This window comes from Fringilla coelebs (assembly GCF_963513975.1).
Source record: "Fringilla coelebs genome assembly, chromosome: 7".
Classification (NCBI taxonomy): Eukaryota; Metazoa; Chordata; class Aves; order Passeriformes; family Fringillidae; genus Fringilla; species Fringilla coelebs.
Genome location: NC_140035.1, coordinates 28469899 through 28492423, shown reverse-complemented (window position 1 = coordinate 28492423; position 22525 = coordinate 28469899). Strand labels below are relative to the sequence as shown.

General features: G+C 40.2%; 1 protein-coding gene across 3 annotated transcripts in view; it reads right to left on the bottom strand.

Annotated features, from left to right (window-relative positions):
* The window catches only part of HECW2 (HECT, C2 and WW domain containing E3 ubiquitin protein ligase 2), a 144604-nt gene that overhangs the window by 28704 nt on the left and 93375 nt on the right, over positions 1 to 22525 (bottom strand). For all 3 annotated transcript variants that reach the window (XM_084209761.1, XM_084209763.1, XM_084209762.1), the window contains 10 exons: positions 21513 to 21613; positions 19617 to 20957; positions 18275 to 18370; positions 15725 to 15875; positions 15294 to 15397; positions 12077 to 12201; positions 11279 to 11464; positions 6771 to 6905; positions 4012 to 4114; positions 2871 to 2967 (listed from right to left, as the gene is read on the bottom strand). In XM_084209761.1, the coding sequence (XP_084065887.1) occupies positions 2871 to 2967; positions 4012 to 4114; positions 6771 to 6905; positions 11279 to 11464; positions 12077 to 12201; positions 15294 to 15397; positions 15725 to 15875; positions 18275 to 18370; positions 19617 to 20957; positions 21513 to 21613 (2439 nt within the window). The remainder of the gene's footprint in view (positions 1 to 2870; positions 2968 to 4011; positions 4115 to 6770; positions 6906 to 11278; positions 11465 to 12076; positions 12202 to 15293; positions 15398 to 15724; positions 15876 to 18274; positions 18371 to 19616; positions 20958 to 21512; positions 21614 to 22525) is intronic.

The following is a 22525-nucleotide window of genomic DNA, read 5'->3' as shown; positions in this document are numbered from 1 at the left end:
GTACTAAATATAATTCCTTGGATTCTTATTATTTTTCTCTGCAGAGCCTTTCCTTGCACTCTGAAATACAAGTACATCCTTCATATTTTTTCTTTATCAGTATGATAGTACAGTAGAGATAAATTCTGATTTGGCTTTACACTTCTGGAGGAAAAGAAAACAAGAATCAAACCCATGTAAAACCTAAACCTAGCCCCAAATCGAAAGGAGAAAACCCCCAAACAAACAGAAAAGACCTCTGTGTGAGTACAGCAGCATTAGCCCAGCTCACAGGTCTGTCTACCCCATGTCACATTGCTAACACTGACAAGAAGGTCAAAAACACTCCATGCAATCGGCAGGGCAGGGACACCTGGACACTTCCAGAGAACACTTCACTTTGCACTGGTGCCCAAATGGCAAGGCTGGAGAAGGTGTTTGCTTGGCAGCAACCCCAGAAACCAGAAGGTCATTTTCTCGGTTAACTAATATATGCAACCTTCCAAATGAATGCAATCCGTGACTTCCTGGGGTTACCAGTGAGAGTTGTGATTTCAGTGATTTTTGTTTTATATATATGACTTTTACCTTCCATTAAGATATAAATTATACTTAATGTATAACAGGTGCCTTTGCCTGAAGCCCTTTACATTACTTAGCAGCCTCACAGATTTACCTGCAGTGACTTGGAAGATTTAAGCTTGGCAAAATGCCTAATAAAAGATATGGTAAGTATAATGTTCTCACTCCACCATGACACCTCTTAACAGCAATTTTCTACATGTAGTAAACTTTCACTTTATATTTTAATAGACTCTCAACTTCTTATCTCTTCTTTCTCTAAGGGAATAAGAAATTATTTTAGACAGTAAATGTCAGAGATCTTTTCAAATTATCTTTGTACTCTTCCACTGGCCAAATACTGATTTTCCTCCTCACCTACATAATAATTACAATAATATTAATAATATTTAATATCATTATAATTTCACTTCAACTGCACCGAGGTCCTCGAAGGAAGAGATTACTGGCAGTTGTACTAAACACTATAGAAAAAAAAAACTACACAAAGAATTTATACTGAAGGATTTTAGTTAGGTCTTAATTTATCAAGTGTTATAGCAATGTCCATGGAGTTGCTTAGTCTCACAATGTGTCAAATAGACATGGATTCAAATAATTTGCTAAATCAGGGTCTTAAAACACTAACCAGAAAAAATAAAACTGGGATATTTATGAAAATTAAAATGTTACTGAAGCATCAGCTTTAGAAGGATATAGGAGAGGAATAATGGAAGAAAATTTACCTTAATCAAATTAATTAATTAAATTACTAACTTCAAATACTAAAATTAGAATGGAAGCATTCAGCTTAAGATAATGGTTTTTCTGACCAATCACATTCAATGCAAAATAAAATTATGTTCATTAAAATCCCCAATCATTCTGCTGAAGTCAGTTAGGGCATATATCTTCAGTCTCCTTCCAAAGTAAATCTACAGAAGGACATATAATCTCAAGCAAATTAGGAGGTACAGAAAATCCCCTGATAGTCCATTTCTAATCTGAAACCCATCTTGTCTTGAGAAAGTCAAGTTTGTGGGAAATGATGAATCTGTAATCATGAAGCAAATTCTACTAGAAGCAGAATCGGGGAATACCAACAAGCCTCGTGAGCAATTTGAACTCTTATTTGTTAAAAAAACCCACAACACACATGAAGAAAATTACACTGATTGCTATCAGACTGCAGAAAATCAAGCTCCCTGGGAAAAAGAATATGAAGCAATAAAACTACAAGCAACCAGAAATTGTTTGTATGCTACTTCCCAGAAGATTTCAAACCAAGCCTGGTGGGAAAATCTTGCCTGCAGTGATATGGGTACAAGTGTTTTGGCATGCTGAGAACTGTAGATTTCTGCTGTATTTTCTAGAGAGCTTGTATTCTGCTAGTGTGTTGTTTCAGGTTTGGCAGCTAGGATTTCTTTAGAAGGTTAACCACATCTTTAACACAGAAGTCACATCACAAAACTTGTTTTACTACACATGGGAAAACTGCAAAACAGGGCAGCTTGTTGAATTTTGGGAACTTGCAGGACACACAGGAAAAGGGATCAGTAAGTAACACAGAACAGAAGAAAAATGAGTACCAGTGCTGGCTGCCATGCCAGCCAGTGTGGGTAGGCCTCTGGAACACAGCACTGCACAGGAGAGACACTGCCAACAATCAAACCAAGTTTTAAAACATAGTGTCCAAGGAAGAACAGATACATTCATTTCAGTTCTGGTCACCACTATCGAAGTTGCTGGTGTTTCCATTTCCAGATCTAAACATACGAGGGAGTTACAACAGCCGCACAACAATGATCATCCTTCCTCAGATCTTGTTGCACTGTGCAAAAATCTGTAGACATCCCGTTTTGTAAATTTTGGAAAGACATAAAAAATTCAGATTGATGTAAGATTACCTCCAGATGTCATGAGGTCAGGACAGACTTTCTGTAAATGTGCTTTGCAAAGATAAGGACAAATCCAAATGCCATTCCGCCTCATGCTCCCAGCTGAATGAATGGGCACATTTGCTGTGCCATCCAGCTGTCTTGGCACATTAGGAAGACATCAGCAAATCTCTGATGCCAGTTGTTCCAAACATCTTCTTGTATGTAGCTTTATTTGATAATTAAACATTACCTCTGTTCTCCTCAACCTTGTTATAGTAGGCTGTTACACAGAAATACAATAAACAACAATTTCCCACAGCTTTATGAATATGTTTGAAGTCACCAGAAGTCTACATTCTGTTATGTTCCACTGTTAATTAATAAAAGTAGTTAACCGTAATTAGCATTTTTTACTGAAATGGGAATAGCAAACTTCACTAATTTTCTTACCTGAGTGAATGATTCCTGGTAAGATCTGGCTGGCGCTCTTGTAGAATTTCAAAGATATTGGGCTGCCGCAGAAATGCAACTATCTTGTCATTGTAAGCTGAAAACATTAACAAAAATCTCATGCTGAAACAAGGAGATCACAAAACAAAGGATGACATTTCTTTTGAGTCTTCAACAATAATGACATACTTCACCTTCACAGTTCTAAGTTTAGAAGTATTGGGTTGATACTTTTGTATGTTAGGCTACCAATTCTATTGTCTTTTAAGGAACACACTTCTTATGACTATGAACTAAATCTCATTGCGACATATCCTTTCCACTAACAGCTAATTCTGTTAGCAATTTCTCTTATATTTTAGCACTCACACTCTTAGCTAAGGTCAAACCAGAATATTTATTGTTAGCATAAAATTGCAGGGACCTTGGTTTTCACTGCATCTATTCTCAAACATTAAGCAGCCATTGGAAACACCCATATCAAATCCTCATTAGTGGCTGAGCCTGTGAAGCATGCACACCATGTCCATGGCAAGGGCGAGGATTTAGATGGGCAGAGGTTTTCAAGTAAACATGCCACAGTACAAAGAGCCAGTCAGAGTTAATCGGATTAATTTATCTTGATTTAGCACAATGTGACAGCTGTTAGATTTAACAAGCTACATTCTGTATGTGGTGGCACAGAAGGCAGTAACTCTGTGTGTTTGTAACTGAGAACAGAAGTTAAGCTAATGGCTAATTCCAAGCTGATTAACACTTTCTGTAATCCTGCCAAAATAGATGCTCAGAAGTTGGGGGGGGGGGGGGGGGTGTGGTGGGGGGAAGGAAAAAAAGTTAAAAATCACTGGGAATACATGGAGTCCAATTAGGACCCAATCTGACTCCCTGGCTTCAGTTCATCCTGTGAGCACACAGAGTATGTGAGCTAGGAAGGTAAAATACATTAGTTATTTGGTTCTGCAGACTTCACACTTCCAGCTCTGAAACCTGCAACTAAACAGTGGGGAAATGCTGATGGACAGAAGGATCATAAAAAATGGCAACTTCCAGCCATCCCAAGTGCATGGAAACCCCAGCAGTGCACACTGCCGTGACCCCTCAGCGATGGAGAACTCTGAGCAGAGGCTGGATGCTGACATACCCACTGGAACCACATCCTGGTACTGAGCTCTGCTGACTGTGTTAAATGTGCTGGATGGTCTTGGCAAAACAGGGGGTCCTGAATGGCGGGAGTCCTCTCCGACCTGAAAACGTGCAAGCAACCACAGTGAGCGTCTCTGTGCCAGCACAAGCACTCAGCTACAGAAAAGTGACAATTTATATGGCCTAGAAGCAAGCACATGCATCAAGGCTTTGCTTGATCACTCTCCCCAGTAACCACTGCTACAGGAAGCAGTTGTGCTGCGAGGACAGGTACTAGTAAAACATTATTTAGTATACTGGGCCCATTATTAGAAAGAATCAAAACTAATGCAAAATTTACTGCTATTTTTAAAACAGTCCCATTCTGAAAAGAGACCACAAAATTAAAACTGGGATACCTTTTAAAATTTTCTAATTTAATTTTATCTTTTGTAATTAATGGACATCTTTATTTATATGAAACATTCTGGAAATCAAATTCTGCTCCTTCATTAGCACCTCTATTACCTCTGTACATGAATGCAGTGGAAAAAAGTTTGTGGCTGAACAAAACCTTCAGGACTTAAAAAAATTGCATGTGAACAATTTTTAGGGTAGAACCACAATATAAAATTGTTCTTAGAGACATTTGTTATGTCAGGGCAACTGCTGTAGTTAACTGCATCATGAGGTTTCAGATATTTCTCAGTATTCAGTATGTTTTTATCTCTATAAAACATTTGGTCAACCTCTTTTTCATCCTGCTGGACCTCTTTGTTTACTTCTCCATTTATCTGCCTACATGTAATGGCTAGCATTTGAACTGCACCCCCAAGCTTCAAAGATCTTTAAAACATCTAACTGCAAAAGATCAAATCATTATAAAAGGTTGCTTTTGAATCCCATCTCTGAAATCACAAAGCAGCAAAAGTCCCAAGATATCTCCCAAGACCTTTTTGCTCTCTCATAATATTCTTTCAGAAAAATGAAGAATTATTTCCTGTTAGGCAATGTGCTGGAAAAGGAATGCCATTATTATTAGCTCCAGCTTCACACTGCAGTTCAGCCTTAGCTAAAAAGGCATTCCTTACACTGGTTCATGTTTGCTTTAGAACATCTCTGTAAAAACTGGGTCAGTGGCTTCAAAACATCAAAGTTCATGGCAAGTTAAAGCCAAAGAAAGTATTTTGATTTTTTTTTCATTAAGTACTCATCTTTTGCAATAATGTACAGTTCCTTTATGCAATAGCTTAAAAATAGGAAAAAAAAGGCAAACATGCAACATGCAATACATAAGCCCTAAAGTGCAGGGAAAAACTGGTGTTCAGTCTTACATATGTAAAAAGAACATCATTGCATCATTAATACTAATATGGTAGTACTGTATGGAATTGCTATGCTTGAGATTCCTATCTGGATTTATACCTGGAATTAATTCAAGTAACGATTGTAACAACATCAAGGAAACACTTCTAAAATTACATATAGAAACATGGTTTGAGGAATTTCACATATCTAGATGGAGTGAGAAATTTTGACAGATAATGAAATATATATGATCATTTCTTGTTGGATAAACTATACTTGTTTTGCAGCATTGACAACTTCAGGAGCATGGTTGGCACAAATACCTGTTAAAAGTGCAGAGCTACTGGGTGCTGCTTAAAGAAAGATAATTTGGGTGCATATTGGGTAAAGTCAAGAAAAAAAAATTCTGCTCTGCTACAAACCAAACAAACAGAAATACTTGCTTTAGCCTATTCAAGATCTAAATAGCTATATGAAGGTATATAGCTTCTTGCCTTATACTCAACATCACCAAATCAATGGAAAATGCTATTTACAATAATTTGCAAAATATTCCTGACACTGGAGGGAGCTGGCTAAACCACATTCACACAGGATGTGACAAGATCTGCGGCCAGTGCTGTGGCACTTGCTGCAGCACAGTGGAAGCCCTGTCAGAGAAGTGGCAGACAAGTTTCCTGTTTTCTCTGAAACAGAAGCCTGGCAGACTTACATCTGCCACAAGACTGAGCTAAGAAAAGGATAAATTGGATCATTTATCTTGCTATTCTGAATTGTATTATGTTTAATTGCTGGCATGGAATAGCCCTTTCCTGAAATGACAACCTACAGCCAACAGTATGGAGGTTTTTAAATAAAGTACAACTGAAGTCCAAGTCACTGCACATACACAAAGTTACAAGTATAAGGAAGTGACAACATCACTACGGGAATTGCCAGTGAAAATGGTGCACAACAACATAATAACAAAATAGTGTTTTCCCTGTACTTTTGATCAGAAAGTAGAGATTAAACATGGATTCAAAGGCATATAACAGTCTGATAAGGCTGTATGTGGCATGATTTTTTTATGCTTTATGGGGAAGTTGCAGAACTAGATGTATAGTCACACATGCATCTTTTCCCCCCTCTTATTTTGCACAGTTATGTATGAACACACTTGGCAGACACCATGCTAGACAATGCAATTTTCTCAGTGAAAGACTGGATACAGGAATCAGTAATCTGTAATCAGATGCTCTCCTGTGGTTAAGCGGGGTTACTGCGAATTCAAAATAAGAAAAACTCATGTTTGACATTTTTCCTCTGAATTCATACATGTTGAAAGCAACAACGGCTGGTGGAAAAAATAGTAAATCCTTACAGATGACTGGTGCACTGTTACAGAAGGATCATGCTCCTCCCCACATGGAATGTTGTGAAAGGGGATGGTGGTGCTCCCGAGGAGGAGGAGGCCCAGACCCCACTCACCTCCCCAGCACTGTGGCTGCGCTGCCGAGTCAAGTGCTGCCGATGGACCAGCGCGCTGGTGGGCCTGCTGCTCTGCAAGGGCAGCCGCGGGTCGATGAACGTTGTGGTGCGCGAGTTGTGGTCCACAAAGAAAGCCTGCAAAGGACACAGGGGACAGGATTCATCAGCACCTTTTTTATTCATCATATCTGAGGCTGACACCTACTAAGGATCCAGGTTTCATTTGATCAGGTGGGGCTGTGGAAAATCTGTTACTGTGGCTACCATTTCCCTTCTGCAGAAGGAGGACAACACTTTTCCATCCCACCCAAAGGGATGAATTGTTTAATGCCTTACTTTGTTCGTGTCTATAAAGTCCTTTGAAATTCTCGTCTGACAAGCATCAGAAGTGGGAAGCTTTATTATGACTGTCAAGAAGAGAAGACTTGAATAGTTAATAAAAGTAATCCTGGTATAATTCTCCTTTTCATTCCCTTATAAGTGTCCAAAAAGGTGTCATTAAGTGGCAAACCCATTACCTTTTGTGAAGTATTTACCATATAATTATGAACACAATTGGCTGTATGTATGCCAAGTGTATGCTTCATCCAGCGATGAACTATGATTACAGACCAGCAGGCATTTTTGCTGTATTTCTGCTACAACTATTCTAAGTTCACTGACCTTTTTTTCTAAAAACCAAAACAATGCAAAAAAAACCCCCTAAAGCATCTTCCCAAACAAAAAAAAAAAGACCTCTGAAAGCCAAAAAGAAAGGTCAACCAACAACACAAAGATGATGTCAACAAAAAAAATTAAATCAGGCAATTGATGAGAACAACCACATACTGGCCAGTCAACAATTTGCTGAAAACAAGGTCACAGGGACATGTATCCTGGAAAATTAAAGCTTCCTACAAGTCTACCCAATGTGAACCAAAAAGGTTTCTAAGCCCTGAAATTTAAACTTTTTGTAGCACCAGGGTTGCACTTGGAAACCAGCGTTGTTCTATTTCAACACACTCTGTGTTTTCTGTCACAACAGTGGAAACATGTGGAAGTGGCAAAAAAAAAAATCTCAGTTTTGAGCAGGAGAATTACAGGAAAGTGACATCTGGTTAAAGGAATCAAAAAATCTGGACCAGCAGAGTGGTGGTCAGGGACTGTGGTAGCCATTTCTGTGTTTGGCTACCAGTGAGGTACTTTGACCACAGTTCCACAAACAATTTATTCCTGTGGTGTCAGCAGAACCAACATTCTCATCTTTCTCCCTCCTGACCACTTGTTTCATCCCCTGTGTACCCTTCCTGCCTTGCTGGCGCAAGTGTTTGTATAGCCATGCAGTGAACCCATCAGGGGCTCTGGTCCAGGCTAAAATTACTCTCTTTTTGTCCCTCTCCCTGCTGGCTCCTCTAACCTCAGTCAGCTCACCAGGGATAAGAGGAGAGGAGAGCAGAACCACTTTTCTGGCAGCAACACCAGTTTTTAGTATTCATGGAATCATTGGGAAAGCCAAACCAGAGCAAATGCAATTCTTCTTACTGCTGTGAAGGTAGGCAGACAAACCAGTGTGTCATGCTATACAGCAACTAAATGCCATTATGGACTGCAGTGGGAGAAAATGTTCATACTTCCATTTCCCAAGGAAGGAGAAGCACATGGAGAGACACCACAGTTGCAGAACCCTCAAAGTGCTCCAGAAAAGAGCACCAAGCCTCCTACAGCCTCAACAGCTATCATATACCTGAAGCTTGTGCCTACAAGGAAGGAATCCCATCACTTGAGCAGTAAGAACCCTGTTCTGACCATCTGACACAGTCACAGGTATCCAAGAGAAACTGTTTCACAGTTCAAACACTGTATAGTGTTTTGTCAAAGTGTCAATAAAAGAAATTTTAATTGCTATATCTAAGCCTAATGCAGGACTTGTTTACCTTGACAAACGATGCCACCCTGCAGTGCAAGTATATACATATTAGAGAATACAAAACTAGTGAGAAAGAATGAAAACCATAATGAAATTTATATTTGGGGCCTGGCAGATGACTGGAAGAGACTGCTGGAACACAGCCATTCTTTCTGAAATTTTTGCTCCTGATTGATAAAGACCTACCTACTTTACTAGCAAGTGGTTGGTTTGGGTTTTTTTAAGTCCTTCTATCTGTTTTATCTGGTCTGTGTACATTTAATAAGATACAAAGCACTTTCAGCAAAACACAGGTTGATTTCATTAAGTCAACACCATACTGTAAATCACTTATTAAAAAAATCCTGATTGAATAAAGGAGGTAGTACCCCCTGGAGCTGCACCACTCAATTCTGAGGTAATGTACCACTCTATTATTACATGCAGTGTTCCACAGCATCCTATTTAAACAACAACTCAGTTTAGACATGAAGATAAAGACAATCATATCTTATTAAATATATATAGTTGCAGGCCAGCTCGTAGTAGCCTACTTTAAAACAAAGCATAAATTAGCACTTTGAAGCTTTGGTGAAGATTGCCATTGGAGCTTCAATGCTTTGGGCTAATCTGGACACTGGCACACAGCTCAAAATACACTGTGGTTCACAATCTCCTTTCAAAAAAATTCCTCTCATAACTCCTGCCTAGCTATAATCCATAAATCTACAATGCTTGAAGAGACTGACAGAAAATAGGTAGTGCCAAAACTATATTTAGCCCATTAAACATGAATAGTTGCCCTAGTTATTTTTCCACTAAATATCTATGAAGCTTGCTAAAATACCTTTTCTTTCTATTGAAGACTTCAGTAATCAATTACTATGATTTCTTTAATGGTAGAGAGAAAACCCAAAAATGTGCTGTAATAAATTCCTATGTATTTGCACATCTTGCAGAGATCTAATTAAAAAAGCACAAAGACTTGCATCTGGCTTTAAAATACAGACATGTGCTTACACACACTGAACAAATACATTATCTGTACAATGTCTGTGTGTATGCACATGGACACTGCAAGGCAGAACCTCACAGCTCAGCTCAGGGGCCTATTAAGCCTATACAATGCTTCCTGCTGCCACAATTTCCAATGGCTTTCTGCCTCCCTGTGGTCAGTGACTGATGAAGGATCATCTGTAAAGCCCATTAGAAACTACACTGTAGTCACACAAGACCTTTCATGATATTATCTCCTGCAGGGAAGATACATAGAGGAGCCAGAGAGGAGCTGGGTTTTGCTGAGCAGCTCTGGAGGGAGTTCAGAGGTGGGCAGTCCCCAGCTGGCCATGGAAGACAGCCCATGAAGAGGTCAGGCAAGCAGCACCACCCTGCCATAGGGGAATGGAAACACCAGCATTGCACCAGGGCCAGAACCATCGCTGTGCCTCGTGAGCAAGAGCACCAAGCTCTCACTGTGATATACTTGAAAAAGTAAAGGAAAACCTCTTCTCAGCAGGGAAGAGTAGTTAAGGAAAGGAAACATAATTATATATTGTGTTATGGATAAGTTCTACTCGCTTCTCTTTAGGATATGCTTTAATAAAGGCAGGTCCAGTTTCAGTTTGGTCTCCCCAAGCATTGGTCTTGCCATGTACTGGCCATGGTCTCTCTTGAGTGCTAAATAGGCTTTTCCACTGCCCACAAGTGGCACTTGTGACACAGACAATTCAACATGATGAAAGTGAGCAATACTAAGACTAATTCAAAGTGAAGAAATCCCTGTAGGAATTTACTCAGTGCTTCCTTTTCTTGATTAATATTGTGGTAGCATTGCCGTTACCAAATACCAACCCAGAAATCCAAAGGTCTAACTCTCTCCATGGAGCACATATTAAAGAAAATTGAAAATTGCCCTATTCTTCAGGAGAAAACTGGCCTCTGAAGAACTTAACAGAACAAGAATGACTTAAAACAGAAAACAGTGAGACAAAGAACAACGTTTGCAGAATTTCACATTGCTAATTGTGTGTCCAATTAAAAAAACAAAGTGCTTTTCAGAGTTAAAAAAATCTAGGAAACAACCCTCAAGTATTTTTACCCTTTAGTTTAGAATTGTCTAATCTTTCCAAGCATCAAGGTCATTATTTATATGGACTCTCACAGCTAACCACATTCAGAGTGATAAATGTAAGAAACAAGAAACTAAATATGCCAGTAATCCTAATAAAATGATAAACCTTATCACTTCCTCACATGCTAATCACTGCCTATTTTTAACCCTCCTGTTTTCTACACAAAATATAATGACCCAGCTACTGAGGATGCACTAGCTTAAAGTTACATTAAAACTTACATCACAACTGTAAAAGCAATATCAAAACATTTTTCTAGGAAATTGAAAATTGATACCTGCTTAAAAAAATCAGTGAGATTTGCAAGTATTTAAGATCTCTAATACCTCTTAAGGAAACCTACTCTGTACCGTCTCTTTCCCTCTAAGCAAAACACAACCACCACAGGGATCCTCCCGAGAGCTGTCCCACACCACCCTTTTTACCTCAAGTACATCCATTTGACCTGAGAAACTGATGAACACAAGGCCTTCTGAGCCCTGTGGAGTTACCTTGCCCTGATGGTCGTGTTTCATCTCCCAGCCCCTGGGCAGCTCCAGCTGTTTGTTGGCAAACATGTTGAGGAAGCCCACCAGATCCCGGTTGTGCTGGTAGCGCTCAAAGTGGTGGGTGTCGCGGCGGACTTTGGTGATCATGTGCTTCAGACACGTGTTGTTTGTAAACATGCGGTAGGCACTCTGAAAAACACACAACAGCAAAGGCTTTTCAAAGAGAAAACTGCTCTGGCCACTAAAGACAACCTTGTTCATTTTAAGTGGGCCTGCAGAAGGAAAGTTACTCCTCCAATAGCTTCTCCTTACACTATAAATCCCATTACACAAAGAAACGCTGGCGGGGAATCTATGCAAAAAAGAAGCACTGAAGAACAGGCAAAACAGGAAAAGATATATATTAATATGGTTTTTTGTTCAGCATGACCTCTAATATACTTTGATATAAACCAGGCAATCTGGGGGAAACAAATATGGCTATTAAGCAGCAAGGTCTTTCCCAGAATTGTGTCTCACCCTGTGCAAAGCACAGTAAGAAAGCTATTGCTTCCATAAACAAATAATTTTGTATCATAAGAACAATGAAGAATCAAGTGGAAAATAAAAATTGCTATCATGCAGAGCTATGATGGCCCTGACAGCCCAATAATTTCAGGGGATAATGATGAGTGAATCTAGCCTCCCTATCTACTACCAGTATCTTACCATCAAACACTGAGCAGTGTTTTTGTACATAAAACAGCTGCATTTATAAGCACGTATTTCTGAAAGCCTTTGAGCTGTAGCCACCATACTCACAGGGTTAGAATGCAGCACTGTAAAGAACTCTGGGCTGATAAGGAATTTCACAGGGGGAGACTGGAGCAATAAAGTAAGTCTGGATCTGGAGGTAGAGTGAGGCAGCACATTCTCTCTTCGAAAATCTAAGAGCAAAGTAAATGTCAAAGATTTCCAGCAGTTATTACCAAAGCATCCCTGCAAACAACTATATCAATGTGAATCACACAAGCAAGGAAAGCATTAAGTAGACAACTATTTCAGGTTTACTGAGGATTGTCCACGAAAGTGTACCCAAATTTCTTCTAACATAACACTGAAGTTTCTGAAAATATTACAATCTTAGTTTAGTAACATTTACCCATGGCTTTTGGTAAACAATCAAAAAAAAAAAATCACATTCCATTATTTGGGTTACCAAGTTTGTGCTTCTATATAAGATGCAATGAAGTCCCCTGGGCATGTCTGCACTGCTTTACTGTAGCTGAATGCAGGTAAGTTATTTTTTAAAAGCTAACTAATGGCTATAAAAGTCATTGTACAATTATAAATATTTCATTCCTTCTTAAAAAACAAACAATAAATCTGTCACTACCACAGTCCCAGTCTTGATACAGTATTGAAGCAGCTTATGTAAGTAAGAAGTAGGTTGTCAAGGAAGTACCTTTCAAGTTTCAACTTCCAATAAACATTTGTGTCTTCTCCTAGCAACTACACAAGTGCCCTGATTTTTCTTCAGTACCAGGAAGGAAGTGAAAAAATATTGAGTATTGTTTGCTACAATGTGAACACTGTTGCCCCCAATGGTCTTTGAAGACATTTGGAAGCGTATTTTTAATGTAAATGCTGCAAGTTCAGATTTGGTCTTCAGTGATACTACACTAAAATGTGTGCTGCCATCTCCATTTCAGTTTCTTTCTTTTTCACACATTGCAGTATGTGCACACTTCTCCATCGAACATTAATCATGTAGACCACAGCTATCACAGATATAAAAGATCATAACACATAAGCAGAGCAAGGAGAAATGTAGTGAATGAGACTCTAAACTGAGGGAAAAGTAAGAAGAATCAACAAAAGAAAAGGAAAATAACAAAGGTAAAATTCTAAGTAAAGGGAAGGGAGAAAATAAAATAAACACATTAGAGGAAGCGTGAGGGAAACTGGTAAAATAAATAAACAAGAGGGTTTTTAGAAACACTACTTAAACAATAGACATCAAGCTGTTCCACATGGAACACATCATGAACAGGGCAAAGGCAGTGTGGCACAAAGGTCCCTGAAGCTGTGCCTGAATACTTGGGCTGGGAGTGTCTTGCAGACACTCACTGAAGTTCTATGTGAACTCTGTACTGGTACAAAACTTGGGTGTACACCAGGCAACTCTCACACCCTGGAAGATGCTGTGACATGCAGCAGGTAAGTCCTCTGTCATAGTCTGGTCAATCTGGAAACCAGAATGGGTCACCAAGGGGGTTTTTATTGCAGTTTGAGGCTTATGAATTTGGTTTATGAGAAGTTTATTCAGCTGAATTTGCTGGTTAGGGTTTGGCCTGAATTTGCTTAACTTGTGTACAGCACAAACCATCTGGCTGCACGTGCACAAAGGTAGAAAAGGAAACAGCTACCACAGAAGTGAAGTCTACAAGGAATAAAAGGGAACACTTGGGTAAATCTCAAGTTCTACAATGAGTTGAAACTCAAAAAAGGGTGACACTGCTTGCATATCAGATTAATTTAGGAGAGACTTTTAAAAGAGTACATCAAGAGCACCTAGAGACAAAGCCAAAGTACAGGACACCACACAGCTGTGCAAGGAACTGGATGGATAAAAAGCTTTATCAACATTTTAGTAAATTTTTAGTAGGAAGATGACCAAGGAGAGAACTGCTTAGTGAAAAGAAAAAAAGTAATGATGTTCAGAATCCTAAACAAAAGGTCTTTCTTCCTATCTTCATTCCAAAAGTTAACACTGGACAGACTATTAGAAGAGTGAAAAAATTGAGGTGAGAGAGAGCAGGTTAAAGATCGTGGTGCAAATTTAAGGTTTTCAAAGCCTTTAGATCAGGTGACATGCACTCTAACAGTTAGGAAATAAGGTGGAGCAATCACTGAGACACTGGGGGCTCTTTCAGAGGTCTGAAGGAGTTCTCAGAAGGAATGGGATAATGCTGTAAGAGTCCACCAAGATGTTTTACTAAGATCTCTCTGGCTCTGCTCCTACTCATTATTTCTACTAATGACTGGATAGGAAAGGAAAAACTTGTTCCAGTTAGGAGATTCTGCAGTACTTGGACAGCAGAATGGACAAGAATCAAAACCACAGGGGCACATTAGAAAAGTACAAAGACCTGTGTGCAGGTAGGGATAATCAACTCACAAAGACCAGATGAAAACAGACATTTGTGCCAAAGTTCTGCACACAAAGACCAGGACCTGATTTTAGCAGATCAAAGACTGAACACTGGTTAGTGTCAAACTATTAAAGAGAAAAACCAAACAAACAAATAAAAAAAAACCAAAACAAAACCTTCTGCAGTAATGTACAAGGAGTGGTTTATGAAAGACACTTCCACAACCTCTTCAGTACAGCAGAGTCATAGCTTTATTTGATTTTCTGAAATATTCCTCAGAAGCTGAAGACCACCTCAAGACAATCCTGAGTAGGCCAAAAACTAATCTGAGACCTAAACCCAGAAGCCACAAGGAAAGACTAGGAAGCAATGGATTCAAGGGCAGGTTATTAGAAGAATAATGAGCAGACTGTCTAAAAAAGTTAAAGAATGTCCCTCAAGTGGAGAATATAAGAACTCATGAGACAGCATTTGGCAAGCACGGCCTAGGAACAGCTCATCCAATTTATCTAGAGATGTAGTCAATGACTGCCTGAAGCCCTTTCTAGTTCTACATTCTACTATTTCAAACTGCATTAGCAGAGTCAAAATATTTGTAAGCCAGATCACGCAATTTTATATTTTTTTTCACTGCAAGTGTCCTGCTCTCTAAACCAGTCTGGTACTGACAGAAAAGTGCTCTGAATCTCACAATCTTCTCTTCAGCATATTGAGCAGGCTGAGTCATAACCTTCAAAACTAGACAGAATTGAAAACAAATGGCTTCATTTTCACACAGGCTTTCAGAAGAAGATAGGGTTTGCCTTATGTATTCTCATTAAATCATCTATGAGACAAGTGCTCCCTTCTTTGGAGAAGGGGTAAAAAATTAATTTTTTTTAAACCTGAATTAGAATGGTGAAATTCAGCTTCCTCTGCAGCTCCATCCACAGCATTTGTGTGCTCTTCAGGCCTGTCATTTGTCATTGTTCTTCGGATGCTCTGGTACCTAGGGTTGGAAAACTGGACTTTACATATACCATATAGTAACTATGACCCAATCCTGGCTCCGAGGGAGCCTGCCCATATTTTATGCCAAAGAGGTTAATATATATTGACCTCTGATTTCTGCATCAGATGTATTATTTTTGGTCACATAGCTTAAGATCACAGGTGGAACACAAAAGTCCTGGAACTAAAAGCAACAGCCCCACAAAAATAACCACCTAAGGCCAGCAGTGGGAGCAGCTGTGGCTTGTCTCCATGCTCAGCCTTGCAATGGTGAATGCAGCTGTGCAAGCACACGAAAGTGACAAGGACCAAGGGTGACTCTTACCGGCGATTGAGCTGCTCCATCTGCTGTATGGAGTTGGACCTCTGCAGGATCTGCGGGGCTGGGGGAGCCGTGGGGCGCTGCCATGTTGTTGTCCTGTTCACGTGGTCCACGTAAAAAATCCGTCCGTGGCTGTCAATTCGAGCCTCCCAGTCTAAGGAGCAATAAATTAGTGTGAACTCTGGAGGGCTTGGGGCTTATTGATTGATTTGCTTGAGCTCTGTCACTTTTATAACCCCATCTATTGTCTCTATAATAATAATTTCTACTACAACATAGACATATGCATATGTATATAAAAAACACACATCTATACAGAAACAGACATGCCTGGTTCTTAGACAGCTGCAACTACAGAAAATGTGCAAACCATTTAGCACATCAGTTGAAAAACAGTCTTTGAGAGCTCAGCAGGTGTCCACATGAGACGAGCTATATTGCAAGTCTAAGTGAAAGTAGTATCTGCTGACAAAACAAAAACACTCAAGTTTTTAAACCAGAGTTTGTAAACAAAATAGAACACCCAAGTATTCCAGGAAGAACAGAATTGTTCACTGGGGAAAAAAAAACAAAAAAAAAAAAAACCAAACCAAAAATCCCTTAAACAGTTCACATTTGTGAATTCATTATCCTGCTTAACTGTCAAGCCCTAAACCACTGTATAATAAGTTGGGATTTTTCTTGTCATGTTTATGCCCAATTCTGACACAGTCACCATTTCTGTAACATGCTCTTGCAGAAGAAAACAATTTTTTCCTGCACTTAATTTAAAATACACAAGTTTAAACACTTGGGCAACGGTTTCCAAAGTAAAACATCAGCATCAGTGCTGTGATGGACAAGGCTGTCTTCTGCTGTGTTCCTATATAAGGCTTTGTTCCATCAAATCACTGTTAGTCAAATGTGTTACAAATAGCTTGCTGAATTGCAAAATTGTCATTCATCAAGGTTTCATGGTCCAGCTTTAATAATTTTTTCCCTAGGAATGCAGGAACTGGAGCATACTGTTACACATTATAGGCAGAAATAAATGTTTAAATTCTTTCTCTTGTTGTTTAACTTGACCTAACACAAGACTGAAAGAAAAACACATGTTTTTTTTCCTTACTTTCAAATTTTGGTGAAACAACAAATTGAATACAACCTAAATTAAAAAGAAATTACAGTTTAGAGCTCAAAATCATATTCTTAATATTTTCCTTAATTTTTCAGTATTAAAATATGATACCTGTCACACATCTGAAAGCAGAGCTTTGGAAAAAAAACTGAATCTAGGCAATGACTAGTAGACCTTCTTTATACTAACAAATTATTTATTTACACAGAGATTGTATTGGGCTATGACTGTAAAGGGGTGATGTGTACATGCATCATGACATGCATGACTATACAGAAACCCAGCAAATGGCAGAAGTGTTAAAATACTACACAGCCAAAGCTTTTTCCATTAATATTTCAGCAGTTTTTCCAAGTAGTTATTGTAGTGTATAGTTTTCTTCTGAAACCACAGAACTGGACCAGCTATCTCTGTGCATTTCTGAAATATCTGCCTCCCAGACACAGTTTTGTAAAATGTAGAACTGGTATAATAGGGTGGAAGTTAATTAACTCGAAGATCTGCATACAAGATTAATCTGATTATAACAGAACCAGCAAGGGAGCACAACCATATCATCATCCTGGCTTTGCACACACAGTTCTATCTGTGTGCTGCTATCAGGCTCCTTCCAGTTACTTGCTCCAATTACAGAGCAAACACAGTCCCATACCATACTGGGAAATAAGGATCTGTTCATTTTACACTAAATATCTCAATTCCTGACTCCTTTAAAGTAACAGAGCTTTGCCACAGACTTCAGTGGATCTGAATTTCCTTTTTTTTTTTTCATATTTAGCTTAAAGCAATGTTTACCTATCAGCTGTGCGCCTTTTTTTTTTTTTTTTTGGGAGGGGGCCCTTTCTTTGCATACTGAATAGATTAATTCTGAATAGATTTTCACTTCTCAAAGTTTAAGCACATGAATAAGTTCAGTAACTGAAAGCAATGCATTTTTTATATGCATTAGAGAAATTACAATTCATTTGTTCATTAAGGCTCATTAATTGTTGCTTAATGTCCAGGTTTATTTTAATATAAAATCTTCACTCTCCCTCAAAAAATGCAAGGAAAGCACAGACACCTGTAAGTTAATCTGCAGATATGAAAGATGCTGTATATTCCTTTGTAAATCATTACCACACAAGCAGTATTCATAGATTTCAGAGTGCTTGACAGCTCACAGCGCCTCACAAGCACCATCACCTGTCTCCCTGCCCCTGTGCAGTGCACACAGGAAAGGCAGCACTGTCTCTGCAAGAGTGACGCTCAGCAAGTCTGTGTGCACCACGTGTAATTATCACAGCAACAACACCGGACCCTACCATCATCACTCCTCACTTCCAACTCCTCAGCTGTTCATTCTCAGTTCTCACATTCAAAAAAGGAAATGTAATGAACTCTCAGTAATGAGCCACAGGCAGCTTATGCCCCAATTAAAGTATGGAGAAGCTCACTTGGTGGCAGAGCCTCGTCCACTCTCTGGTAGCGGCTAACGTCCTGACGCACCGAAGGCAGGGACCTCAAGGGCTGGTGGCCATTGGCTGGGGAGCCTGGAATCAAAACACACACAAATTTCTTTTTTCAGTCAATGTGGGGAAGCCCTAGAGTTACCTTTAAACTGAGCAAGCTGTGTTAAAGCTTCTGCAGGACTATGATATTTCAGGATATATATTTCTTGGGGTCAAAATAAGTTATGCTGATAGTTCTAGGCAAGTGATTCCTCTGGGATGTCCTGGTCCTGGAAACATCACCTCTGGGATGTGCTGCATCCATCTGTAAGCAGCCAAAGTCAGGGCATGGAAACAACCTGTGTCTGAGCCGTTTCCCAGGACAAAGCTCCACCTGGCACCAGAAACCTTAAGAGAGGGAGGTGGAACTGTCTACTGTCCTTCCTTGCTACAGCCAAACTGATCTGCAAAACATGATGCAACCTGACACCTAATAAAGAGCATCCCAAATGTGTAGAAAATGCTATAAAATATTGACAGTATTTGAAAAAAAACACCAAAATTATTTCCAGTCAACAACCTGTTTATGAAGGCAGGAAATTATTGCTTATATATAGCTCTTGGTATGTTATGAAAAAGATGCATTTGGAAACCCACTTGATTGGATATACTTCAGTCCCTGAAGAAACGGAACAGATTCCATTATTAAAGTCGCTTGGAAACAATTCATTAGGGACATATTTCTACTTTCAGTGATTTTAGTGAGACAGAAAATTCTCAACTATTAAAATAATTTTAAAATCAATAGCAGTTTTACAGTGTTAACTTGGGTAACACATTCCTCTCCTCCCAAGGTTCCAGTGTGCTAGGTTCCATCTGTACAGAGAAGGAACTGGGAAAAGGAAAATAAAGAGCCTGAAGTGGACAATATATGATTATTTTTCCTTTCCCCTTTCTTTTGATTATCCTTATGTTTTAATGCTAATATAAAACATCCAAAATAAAAGAGTGCAATATAAATTCTATTTTGCATTTCATACTTTTGGAGGAGTTTTGTCCTCATGACCATTTTCATTAGTAAGCAGGGTAGCACTGTGGAATTCTTTCCTCCTCCTCACTACTCTTGCAAGAATTTAAATACATCCAATTTTGAAGTAAACACATTTTGGATATTTCAGGTTTGGATTTTTCATTAAATCAAAAATCCCCAAGAGTCTCTTGGAGAAAGAAATAAATTCAAAGGAACAAACAAAAAAAAAATCTTGAAAGATAAGGAAATTGCGAAATTAACGATCTTTGTTTTCAGGCGCAGTAAGGTCACTCAGAAAGTGCCTCCTGCAGTTGTTACCTCCAGTAGCTCCTTCAAGCTGTGCTGTGGCACCCTCACAAGCTGCCTGCGCTCCCTCAACTTCTTCATCCTGAGACTGACTCTGGGCAGCTGCTGCCTGCAGGCTTCTTCTTCTTTGCCAGATTTCTTCTGCTTCCTCTTGGTCCTGCAGTTCACCTGCCTCAGCCTCCTGCGCCTCCTCCTGAGGTAACTGCACCGCCGGCAGAGAACCAGCAGCGCTCGCAGGCTCCTGTGCTTCGGCACCCGGCTCCGCCGCAGCTGCCTCGGGGGCACAGGCTCCCTCCTCCTCCTCCTCCTGGGGAGAGAAGGCCGGAGTCTCGGGGAACCTGGCGCTCTCGCAGGAGGAGCAGCGCATCTCCACGGAGGAGCGCCGCACCGTCGCGCTCTCGTTGCAGGAGCTGTCGGCGCCCTCGGCGTCGCTCTCCCCCTCGGGCCGGGTGCTGGCCTCGCTGACGCTCTCGGTGCGAGCGGGGTCGCTCTGCTCCGTCTCTGACGACAGCTGCGAAGGCTCCGAGCCTTGGTCAATGGACTCCGTTTCGCTGACGCCCCTTCTGCTCCCACCTGCGGCTTCAGCAGCTCCCGGGTCCGCAGTGCCGGGAGGCTGCTCTGCCTCCGGAGGGGCAGCGGACTCGCTGCCAGCCTGCTCTGCCGCGGCTTCGGCCTGAGAGCCCTGCAGGCTTTCGCCTCCTTCCTCTGGAGGTGGAAGTTCTGGGGGAGAATCTTGCTGGTCATCAGCTGATGGCAAAGGAGCATCAGAGGCTGAAACCCTTTCACTCTCTGCAGGCCCCGGCATTACCTGATCTGATGAGGAACTTACTTCATTTCTTTCAACGTTTCTGGTAGCACCATTATGCATTACTAAGCCACCATCATCTTCCAAAGAAGATGGAAAACCCAGGTCTTGATGCAGCTCGTGCTCCTCTTCATCTGAGTCAATGTGAAGCATAGCATTAAGTCTTGTGTCAGTAGGGAAGCTACTCCTCAGTTTCGGGGAGGCTCCTCGTGGACGGTCACCACAGGCAGATGTCCCTGGCCTGGGATGGTTATTGTGTTCTATTGCATCGAGATAATCATTTAGCGAGTCCTGGCGACCTCTGGGAGGGGATGATCTTGAACCACCAGAGGTCAGCTCATCCTGGTCTGTCTCCAGAGTCCTACTAGTCCTTAAAGAATGTCTCAGGATTGTGTCTCCAGAAGATTCCTCAAAGACTGGGCCATTGGAACACACCGTGGATGTATCGTGATGTCCTGCTGGCATGTCCTCATCATCAGAGGGGCTCCCCAAGTCTCCATTTACAGAGTTGGTTCCTAGCAAAGTCCCAACTGTTTCTGGTGAAGCATCTGCAGAGACAAGAAAGACTGAACATGAAACACAGAGCAGCAAGAACACATAGTTCTACTTATATTATATAAAAATACACATCCTTGAAGACACTTGCTTACTTCAATCAGAAAACTACGGGAAGAAACTCCAGTCAAAGTAACAGAGGCATCTACAGAGTTGGAACAGCAGTTACAGAATTTTCTCTGTATAAGTCTATATACTGTTCTGTAGGATACAGAAGAATTAAGAGGTGTACAGTATGACTTTAAAGGATTCCCAGTTTGCTTTCAAAAGACAGAGCACTGCCAAGCATACAATGAGAATCATAAGCAGATCCAAGAAAATCAAAAACAATACGCTAAGTGTTGGTGGTTCTGGAACTGCCATCTCCAAGGCAGTACCTGCCATATCTAAATTTTGAGTCCCAACAGAAAAAATCTGTAGTAGGGGGAACCATACAAAAATGAGAAAGTATATTGTCTCCTCAAGAACAGAAAAGCCTAGACACAGAAATGCAGAGAAACTCTCTCCATACAACTATCTGGAGATCCAGATCATTGACAAATTCTCACCTTCGTGAACAGAAGATGTGATTTCCACTTTGAATTGGAGATATCCACTAACATGATCAGCAGGGAGCCTTCTGCCAAGATTATAACTGAGAACCTGGTCTCTGCAAAATCAAAAATATAGGGTTATAAATTTTTTTCTGGCTTTATGTTTTCAGTATTTCATCCCCATTATGGTCTTAAAATCGGCCACATACTCCGGTTTGCATGGAAAAGTACAAACACCAACAATGGTGTAAAATATCTTTTGTTAACTGATAAAGCAGCCGAAAAAAAACCTCTGTTTGATCAATTCCAAATACGGATTGTGCCCCACCAATTCTTATACATGTCTAAATATCTTAAGTTCTAAAGAAATCAAACTGCAAAGGTCCCTTTTTCTTAATCTCCTGCTTTCCCCAACACAGTGTTTTATAATTAACAAAACCTTTCTGCCCCCTTGTGGTTTTTACTATCTACAAAAGTCACAAATAGTTACTTCATAATTTTTCACATTCAACAAAGCACTTCTACACTCTGATTTAGTAAAACTATTAATGCTTGAATTTATCTTTAAATTTGTTCTTAAGAGTTACTAAATTCAGTGGGGCTCAGGCTAGACTGGACACTTGTATCAGCTTGAGACTTCGGATCAGCTCCCAGGTACACATTTTTATTTAGGCGCAGCCAGAATTCACAGCCCCAGCTCCCCTCAGCACAGCTGGGACAGCTGAAGGAAGATGAGTGAGCTACTAAAGACCTCCACAGGAAATTATTTTTATTCATGCAAATAAATTTATACTGGTATAAACACCTCTCCTTTACTGGGAGCACCCCTACTGCAAAATAAAACAAATGCAGTTATTACTGAAATAAGCTGCAGCAGTTTGCATTAACTTTTAGGGGAAAAAAACAGCCCTGGGTGGACAAGCAGCCTCCCCTCTCCACACTGCTCTATAGCCCACAGGATACCAAATCTCTGCAGTAGTGTCTCCAGGACCAGTGTCACAGACTCCTCACTCTGTACTCCAAGTAGA